General features: G+C 31.3%; 1 protein-coding gene across 1 annotated transcript; it reads left to right on the forward strand.

The window, feature by feature from the left end:
- Positions 1–6,979: 6,979 nt before the first annotated feature.
- Positions 6,980–8,549, forward strand: LOC110715341 (F-box protein SKIP23-like). The gene has a single exon (XM_021893907.1). The coding sequence runs from the start codon at positions 7,235–7,237 to the stop codon at positions 8,384–8,386; it is 1,152 nt and encodes a 383-aa protein (XP_021749599.1). The 5' UTR covers positions 6,980–7,234; the 3' UTR covers positions 8,387–8,549.
- Positions 8,550–11,094: the final 2,545 nt, after the last annotated feature.

Raw genomic sequence — 11,094 nt, forward strand, 5'->3', positions numbered from 1 at the left:
GGTACAAGGCATAAAACATATAAGTCTTATGATCTCGTACTTTGAAAGTGTAAGAATCAACACCTGACAGCAATTAGCATGATACTTGCACAAAAGCTAAACAGAGTAGAAATTCTCCAAGCTCATAAAATCAAGGTTCAATACTAAGACTAACTCAATTGCATCAACTTTAAATAGAAATCATATATAAGCCTTGAAAAATTAAACATGTATATGTTTAAAAAATTATTATAATAGCATGCAATTAGAACAACTATACTTGAAATAAAAATAGTTCCTAAGCATAGCTAGAAACCAACACTGAGAAATACACAAAAAAATGTACTAACCACAAAATAATTCCTAAGCAAATAATTTATGCTGGGTAAGCGTTAATCAATGGCTTCCATACTCAAATTAAATTCAACTCTACCAAATGCCGTTCACAAAATTTCAGCAAATCATCAATTCAGAAGCTCCAAACTAAATTTAATAATTGCCCAATTCTATGATCCTAAAATTTAAATCATCAAAAAATGTTGAATTAATTGATGAATAGGAGATATACCCAGAATGCAAGTAAGCAAATCGATCAAGAGGTCCAACACATTTGCACGAGGGCCATGATAGACCATATATGACCTCCTGACAAGAGCATCAGATCATCAAAAGATGTCAAATATCTCAGGTACTGGCTGAAGTAGAGCCATGAGCACCTCCCATCCATTTGATGGACAAAATTCCCCATGCGTTTAACAATCTGGAATGTAGTCAAGCTATCTAATCTAGTTGATATTTCATCCATGAAGAGTGTTTTCTTCGGCCCAACAATGATTTCTCCTGTATTAGGTGAGATGGCATCAAAGATTGCAAAGAAGTGCATATGTCAATAGGAAGGGAAAAAAAATTGACAACTGGTAGAGTCAGTTGAATGAAAGAATAGACAACCTGAAGAAACTCTCTTTCTTTGACCACTCGGAACCCCTTGATTCATGTCATCACCAACTGCTGTATCAGCGCATATATTAAGGCCAAGAACTTTGAGAAGGTAATCTGTCGCAATGTTGTGCTTTTTTTCCACCAACTGATAATGCCTAGAGTACATGTTAGCAAATAATTACACTATTAGTAAATTGCTGAGCTTACTCTCTATGTAAGGGGTAAAGAACAAGGTCATTTCTAAAACACAACCTTCGTATACGCATCTATTTTTGGGTTTGGATGTATGTTTGTTTCTTTCTCCAATCAAATAAGTTCCTCCATATATCCTGCAAATCACATAACCATAATCAATACTTAAAATTGCGGGAAAAAAAGATAACCGACTCAAAACTTCAAGCATCTACTTGTTACTTTGTTCTTTGTTTAACATCGTCCTGATCTATACATTATTCTAGGACACTAAGAACACAAACCACTGCAAGTAAAACGAATTAAAACACAATATTGATTGCAACAACATGTTAGAATTTTACGAACTTGATTAGTATTGTTAGAGCATGTTACATTCAACATAACTAACTTCAATAAAGTTGTAGACTTTACCTGAAAAGGATTCACTTCATATGTGTCACAATAATACCTATTTATCGCCTACGTGGCACGACACTTGGCAAAAAATTAATTGCGAAGTGTCGTTGTCTTGTGGCCTGACTGCTAGTTTTGTGTCTGGGTGATGCCTAGATGGTTGATAAAATTTTAAGATAACATTTTTACTTGAACATTAAATACAGTCAAATAATTCGTTCTGATAATGTTAGATATTTAGACATACGATATCATATGGCTTATATTTATATAATAGTGTACTTTTTGTAGTTTTGTTTGTAAATAGATATCTATGTTATTATTGACTTGAAATTATTTTTATTGAACTTAAATTATTTTCACTAAAGTGAAAGTATTTTTACCAAACTAAAATTATTATTTTTACTGATTAAAACTTATTTATACTGATTCTCTAATATTTTTTTTAAAATAAATTAAATAACAATGCATATTGTATGCGACTAGCCACACCATCTGGTCGGACAAAGTAACCCCTATAAAACTGACCGAGTAACTCCTGTAATACTAACTGAGTTACCTCTAACACTGATTAAGCAACTCGTCCCCTATCTGTAACACTGATTGAGTAAGCACTATAACATTGACTAAGTAATCCCTATAGCACTAACGAAGTAACTCTTGTAATAGTTGGTGACACGATTTGGCCAGCTACGTATAAAAGTTTGTGATTAAATATATTATAAATGGATCTTATTTTAAATAACTTTTTAAAACGAATTTGATGATGGAAATAGAATTGAGTTATAGGATATTTATTAAAAGGTATGATTAATTTTGTATATATGAAATATTAGAATTCTATCGATAATAAAACTCTATACAACAATTTTATCTTAAAAAATCTTTTCAAAAATCGCTAACTTAACATCATATGTGTCACAATAATACATATTTTATCTCCTACGTGGTGCGACACTTGGAGAAAATCTAGAATGCGAAATGTCGTTGTCTCGTGGCCTGGCTGCGAGACCGGCTTTATTTATTAGTGACTAGTTTTGTGCCCGGGCGATGCCCAGATTGTTGATAAAATCTTAGAATAATTTTTTTGACTTGAATGTTAAATGCGGTTGTATAATCCCTTTTAATTTTGCAAGATATTTAGACGTGCGATATCATATCGCTTATTTATATGATAGTGTACTTTTTGTAATTTTGTTTATAAAGTAGATATCTATGTTACTTTTTACTTGAAATTATTTTATTGAACTTAAATTGTTTTTATTGAACTAAAAGTATTTTTGCCAAACTAAAATTATTTTTGATTATTAAAACTTATTTTTACTAATTCTCTATTATTTTTTATATTAATTTAATATACTTGTATTATAAATGGATCTTATTTTATAGAACTTCTTAAAACGAATTTTATGATCGAATTAGAACCGAATTATACGATATTTATTAAAAGTTATGATTTATTTTGTATATATGAAATATTAGAAGTATATCGATAATAAAATACTATACAACATTTTTATCTTAGAAAACCTATTAAAAATTCGCTTAGGCCCTGTTCTTTGAGCTTCTGGGCAAAGTAGAGTAGAGTAGATTTTAGCAGAGCAAAGCAGATTTCAGCATAGCAGAGCAGAGCAGAGCAGGGCAGAGCAGAGCAAAGCAAAGAAGATTTAGTTATTATTATTATTAATATTATTATTATTAATATTATTATTATTATTATTATTATTATTATTATTATCATCGACTACTACTACTACTACTACTACTACTACTACTATACTACTACTACTACTACTACTACTACTACTACTACTACTATTATTATTATTATTATTATTATTGCATTATTAATTATTTATTATTATTATTATTATTATTATTATTAATATTCATATTATTATTATTATTGCTATTATTATTATCGCATTTTGTTATTATATATTATTATTATTATTATTATTTGATTTTTTTTACTCTTTTAATAACATTAGAAAATGTTGTAAATAATATAAAATATTAATTATTATCATTAAATATTAGTTATTATTATCAATTAATATTATATATTAATTATTATTATAAAATATTAATTATTATTATTATTATTATTATTATTAAATATCAATTATTATTATCTATAAATATTAGTTATTATTATTAAATATTATTTATTATTATTATTATTAAATATTTATTATTATTATTATTATTAATTATTATTATTTTTTAGCAGAACATAGCAGTGCAGGGAATAGTAGAGCACAGCAGAGCAGGGCAGAGCAACTCAAAAGAACAAGGCCTTACTTAGCATCATATGTGTCACAATAATATCTATTTGTCACCTACGTGACGCAACACTTGACGAAAACCTGGAATGCCAAGTGTCGCTATCTCGTGGCCTGGCTGCGAGACCGGCTTTGGTGCTTGGGCGATGCCCATTTGATAGATAAGATTTAGGATAAAATTTTAGCGTGAATGTTAAATACGGTCATATAATCCCTTTTGATCATTGATATAGTAGTGTACTTTGTGTGGTTTTGTTTGTAAATAGATATCTATGTTATTATTGACTTGAAATTATTTTTATTGAACTTAAATTATTTTTACTAAACTGAAGGCATTATTAGCAAACTAAAATTATTTTTACTGATTAGGACTTATTTTTACATAATCTCTATTTTTTTGAATAAATATATTATATTTATGTTGTTACTAACTTGAAATTATTTTTATTGAACTTAAATTACTTTTACAGAAATGGAAGTATTTTTACCAATATTCACTATTATTTTTTAAAATAAATTAATATATTATAAATGGATATTATTTTAAAGAACTTTTTAAAACGAATTTTATGATGGAAATAGAACCGAGTAATAGGATATTTATTAAAAGTTAGGATTATTTTGTATATATGAAATATTAGAAGTTTATCGACAATAAAACTCTATTAGACAATTTTAAAACTCTATCTTAAAAAATCTATCCAAAATTTGCTTACTTAGCATCATATGTGTCACAATAATACTTAATTTTCACCTACGTGGCGCGACACTTGGCGAATAACTGGAATGCCTAGTGTCGCTGTCTCGTGGCCTAGCTGCGAGACCGACTTTATATATTAGTGATATGATATGATATGATATAATGACTAAAATAATAAGAAATTGAAGTTGTATATCATATCAAGCAAGGAATTAAAAATTAAACAATTTTTTTTTTAAATGTAGGAGGTATATGTTATGGAGGAAGCATATACGAAGTATTATTGAAAATATGTACTCATAATCAAATCAAGCAAAGACACTAATAATTAAGCAACCCCCATATTAAAAAATAATTGAAAACACTACCCGCAATCAAATGTAGCATGAGAAAATAGAAGAAACATAGAAAGAAAAGGGCACACATTGGTTCTCATACAAAAGATTGACATACCTCATATATTCATGTGTGACTATAACAAAGGGACTCAAAAAGTGATTAGCAACAAAAATCTATAACTATATAAACCCATAAACCAAAAAAAAAAACCAATTATATTATACTGCCATTTAATTTGTAATTTTTCATAGTGACACTGGATATAAAAAACAGTTATATTATACTGTCGTTTGTAATTTTTCATAGTGACACTGGACATGGATAGGACAAAACCAATTTGTAAAAAATTAAAATGAAGTTCGATTGATCAATATACTGTCGTTTGTAATTTGTCATAGTGACATTGGATATGGATAGGACAAAACCAATTTGTAAAAAATTAAAATCAATTTCGATTGATCAAGGAAGCAGTGGAAAACACAATTTTTATTTTTTTGCTGTATATAATCTTCTAAAGATTAAGATGATGGATAGATTTATTGGATTTAGAAGTTGAGGGCAAAGAATCCTTCCAATACTTTCCTAAACACAATATCAAAACTTCGAAAAGGATAAAAAAAAAAAAAAAAAAAAAAAAAAAATTGATAATAGAAGTTGAGGGTAAAGAATCGTTCCATGACTTTCCCAAAAACAATCAGAAATCAAAAGGAAAAAAGATGTAAAACTATAATCACAGTATAAGTTATTCAAACAAAAACATAAACATAGTAAATCAGTCTAGTAGTTTAACAAAATCTTTTATACTTGAGTCGAAAACAAAAAATTTGCGAAAATTTACATCCTTATTAATTTATAATTATAGTATTAAAACTTTTAGACAAAGAAATATTAAATTGAGTAATTAACCAAACATATAAAACCGATGATATGACTTTAATTGAGTAATTAATCAATATACAACTGCTAGGAGGAAAGCCATAAGTATTGGAGGTTGGACTGGAATTAACACAGATTATGAGGGGTTTTATTTTTTAGGGACGAGAAGCAGTTGTAGGAGGAGAGTATGGTGCGTAGGAAAACTGAGTAATGAACATTAATATTATTTTGTTTTTTTAATTTGAAGGTTTTTATTTTGTATGAGGAAGGAGGATAGCTAGAACAATGGACAGTTTTTAAGAAATTATACTTCGTAGGTAGTTATGGAGTATCAACTTTATTTACTGGTAGTAGTTATTGTATTTATTTATTTATTTATTTATTTATTTATTTTATTTATTTATTTGGGTAGTTATTATTATTTTTTTTTAACAAATATTTTTTCTTGAAAATAAGTATTTTTTTAAAGGGCATTTTTGGAAAGGAAAATTCCCAACCAAAAAAGGGAGTTCCCTTTAAAGATTAACATAGATAGATTAGTTTTTGATTTTTTTTTTTAATTAGTAAATTCAATACAGTTACAATCAATTGAATCAATAGTGTGATACAAATCATACAACATCTACAATATCAATTGAATTTGTCAAATACATAATCAATTAAATCAAATGACTAAGTTTAAAAAAGTGAAAAGCCGGTACATACAAGAATAATGTAACAAGATGTCTCAATACTTTAATGAATTAAGGTTTGAATGTTTGATAATTAATATAATGCATTGATACTTGATAGACATATCAACTCGTGTGATTAATTCGAATTTAGTTGTGTTGGGTTGGGTCGGGTCTAGGGTTTTAGTCCATGTTTAATCATTATTTTCATACAAGCTGATATCTAAATTGGTTTACTTTCAGGTAGGATTAGATCGGGTTGGTATATATTATGTATCAACTAAAATAAAATTGGGGATGTGCATTATACATTCATACATAAACTCCCTCTATCCCTGAATTTTTGTCCCATTGCTAAATTATAGGTCAAAATTTTAAACTGTAACCATTAATTGTTTTTATTTATGAAAGATAATATAGTCATGTTATTACATTCATCTCATTATATATTTCAAGTTTTTAAAAATTTAACGAGTATGAAAATAGTGATATATTCTCGATATACTCATTTTAAAATACATCTTGAAAACTGTAAAAAGTCAAATGGAGGAGAGAGAGAGACAAAAAAAAAAAAAAAAAAAAAAAAAAAAAAAAAAAAAAACTCAGTAGGATAGAGGGAGTACATTATAAGTGACCAATTGCCAAAAAGTTAAAAACAAAACAAAAATTAAAAAACTAACAATTACTATAATTTATGTGGTATTGTAGTCTTGTACTATACACTTGCGTTGACTCGCTGACTTCTCTAATCTATAATTATGCAATATTCCATCGGAATCAGATCCTTCATTAGCCAATAGCCAACTAATCTATCTCTCAAAAAAACAAACAAACAAAAGAAAAAGCTAAGGATAGAAATGAGAAACTCCTCCAACACCATCAGTAACAAATGGGAAGATCTCCCAAACGAAATCCTCGAAATCATAGCAAAACACCTTCAATCTCGCATCGATGTCTTCCGATTTCGTGCCATCTCCACCTCATGGCGCTCCGTCGTTCCACTCTCACACCGTCAAACTCAATCATCCCTCACTCTTCCGCCGCCGTTTACGGCCGCCGCCGTATTATCTCCCGTCACAATCTGCCGCCTCCAACACCACTCCGGCGGCGCTTCCGTCTTGATGAAGGTGGTTGAATCAATTTCCGGCGAATTACAGCTCCTCAACCCGCTCTCGACCAAAACATGTAAGGGTAATAGTAGTGTTCGCAGGACGATTAATTTAGTGGATCTTCGGTTGACTGAGTTGTATAGAGGTTTCCGTTTGATATTCGATTCAATTCCCACGAATTTTTATGTGAAGAAAGTGGTTTTGTTTTATGATTTTGGAATTTTGGCATTGTTTGAGTTGGGGGAATTGAGGTTTTGGGGATTTGGGGATAAAAATTGGACGAATTTGGGTAATGAAGGGGATTGTTATGATGATGTTATGAGGTACAAGAATCAATTTTATGTGATTAATAATTTGGGGATTGTGTATTGGATTGATAAATGTAGGAATCTTGTTCAATATTCACCTCCACTTTGTGGATTTGGGCACCTGAAAAATCTACTTGTATCCGAAGCGCAGTTTTATGTAGTTGATTTTTACATGGAGGAGGATGCAGCAAGAGTGCAAGCGGCTATGTTTGAGGAGCCGGGTGTTCGAGGCCGTCGTCGGACAGTGGATATGAAGGTGTATAAGCTGGATGAAGAATGGGGTACTTGGGTTGACGTGAAATCGTTAGAGGATCGAATTTTTGTGCTAGGAAAAGAAGTTTGTGTTTCGGTTAGTGTTCAGGATTTCCCGGGTTGCCGAGGGAATTGCATATATTTTGTTGATGCTTCGGATACTAAAACGGAATTTCAAACTTTAGGAGAGACTTTCAAACGATTTGTTGGTCGTGTATTTCGGTTTGACAATGGGAGTGTAAGGGCGGTTCAGTGTTTCCCTGCCTATAACAAGTTGTTCTCTCCTCATATGAATTGGCCGTTGGCTATTTCATCTTCTCGTGATGATGTTGCTGTGTAATTGTTGTTTCACAACATGACATGGGGCACTTTAGTTGGTTTAAGTTCCGAGTTATGAGATTCCTACCACTTTAGTATTGTTATTCAAGTATGCATTCCGTACTCATTTTTAAACTTGTCTCTTGTATTTTGATGTCATGTATCTAGTAAATTTTTATACTTTTTCCGTTTCTTTTTAGTTTACACGTTTCTTTAATCACGTTTGTCAATGCACAAATTTAACCATTAATATCTTTAATTACCGATAAGCAAACATAATAAAAAAAATTCATTATATACCGTGACGAATCTAACTCCTATATAATTACATTTTTCATTATGTACAAATCACAAAATATGGTCAAAGGAAAGTATGTGAATAGTGCTAAAGTCAAAAAGTATCAAAAAAAACAACGGAGGTAGTATATATTTGGGTGGAGCCAAGGGTGTAATAAACTCAATTGATTTTAAAATATTAAAGTGAGTAAAAAAAATAATTCAAATGAGTAAAAACCACTCTTGGTATATATAAAAGGTGTTAGACGAAAAAAGGGATGTTTTATCGTTAGTTTTAGGGTTTTTTGGATCACCAAAGGAATTGCATATCTCTTGTCAATCCTAAGTTTGAGGGAAAAGCAGAAGTGAGGCTTGATCGTCGAATTTTGTAGCTGGAAAATCCAAAAGAGTAATGCCACTCAAACTTTTTAAATTTAGAGAATAAATTTTTTGATAAAATTTTAATGAGTAGTTTTTGAGGAAATTCAAGTTACTGAAGCTGAGTAATAAGAATTGTTACTTAAGGGGCACCGTTGTAATTGCGCCTGCCTAAATAGGGGGTAAAATAGTCAGGCCACTAATTTCTTTCTTCTTCATCTTCCATCTCAAATTTCCTCCATTGTTTTCTCCTCCATAGTCTAGCTTCCTCCATCAATGCCTCCTCCATTTCCACCACCTAAGGTGGTTAAAATTGTTGTCGCAAACAAGATGTTTTCCCTAAAGGGTTGATATGGCCCTACTTGACACTCTTTATTACTAGGGTTTCGTTTTGTTCCGCCGCGAAGCGGCATTGTGGGCTTGAGAAAGGACGAAGAAGAGGAGGTCGATGGGGGAAGAAGAAGATCGGAGGTCGACGGGCTTGAGAAAGGACGAAGGTCGGCGGGCTTGAGGAAGTACGAAGAAGATCGGAGGTCAACAGCTTGAAAAAGAATGGAGGTCGACGCCCGGGCTTGAGAAAGATCGGAGAAGGGAAGATCGATGGTGGTTGTTGTGATGTGTTCGGCGGAGTGATGGTGGCTGTGGTGGTTTTGATGGTGGTGAACCGTGACGCCGACGAATAGAGATGAAGAAGAAAGCTGCAGCTATGGAGTAACATGGTGGAGAGAGATGAAGAAGAAAGGATTGCCAATATTTACAAAATTGTCATTTGAGTAACAATATTTGTTACTACTCAAATTGAGTAACCTGGGCTCACTCGTAGTTTTTGACAATATTTCTTTTATATTTTTTAAACCATTGCATAAAATCCAATTTTGATAATACCTCAATAAAATAGATATTTCTTTTGTTTCATAATAATTGCATCTTACGTCTGTTTTATAATAATTGTAACACTTTCGTATTTGGTAATAACTCACTATTATTTTATTATTACTCTCTCACAAAGCTCACTTACACTACTTATTACTTATTTGGTAATAACTCACTATTATTATTATTATTATTATTATTATTATTATTATTATTATTATTATTATTATTTATGTCCTACTAACAATTAAATATATCACCCCTTCGTAAAATTTTGTGTATCATCTAATGCTACAATTGCTACGAAACAAAGAGCTTATAAATTTTGAAATATTTGGATTTGAAATTCAAATTTTAAAATTTGAAACTTCTTGTATTATAAATTCTTTTCTAAAAATCCTAGGAGGCTAGAAGTGTTTGTCAATGGCTAGCTCACATAGACATATGTATAGGCAGTGTAGCCTTTGCTCCCAAAACCGCTAGCTATCTCCTACCTTTGCACATTTCTTTACCACTATTACCAATTTACCATTGCTGTAATTCTTTACCACTATTACCACTGCTGTAATAGTTACTCCGTATAATTTATGGCATCGATAATTTCCAAATTGATCTCACTCTAAATTCTAAAACCATAATATCTTCAAAATGAACAACTCCTTCAACACAATCAGTAACACATGGGAAGATCTCCCAAATGAAATCCTCGAAATCATAGCAAAATACCTGCAATCTCGCATTGACGTTTTCCGATTCCGAGCCGTCTCAACCTCATGGCGCTCAGCCATTCCTCTCCCCAACTATCGAAAATCTCTTATAACTCTTCCGCAGCCACGTCCGGCCACTGTTCCTGTTCCCGTCACAATCTACCGCCTCCAACACCACACCGGTGGAGCCGCCGTCTTGGTGAAGGTGGTTGAATATATTCGTGGCACATTAAAGCTCGTCAGTCCACTCTCTGATTTCCCAAGACAATTTCAGGGTAACTATAATTATTCTCGCAAGACAATTAACTTACTTGATATTCGGTTGATTGAAATTGATAGAGGTTATCACTTTATGGAAATGGACAGTTCAAAAATTTAGTTGTATCTGAAGGGCAGTTTTATATTGTTGATCATTACATGGAGGAGGAGGAGGAGGTGGTAGCAGGAGGGCAACCGACATTGTTTCAGGAGTCGGGAGTCAATAATCGTCATCGTA

Source organism: Chenopodium quinoa, unplaced genomic scaffold (assembly GCF_001683475.1).
Source record: "Chenopodium quinoa cultivar QQ74 unplaced genomic scaffold, ASM168347v1, whole genome shotgun sequence".
NCBI lineage: Eukaryota > Viridiplantae > Streptophyta > Magnoliopsida > Caryophyllales > Amaranthaceae > Chenopodium > Chenopodium quinoa.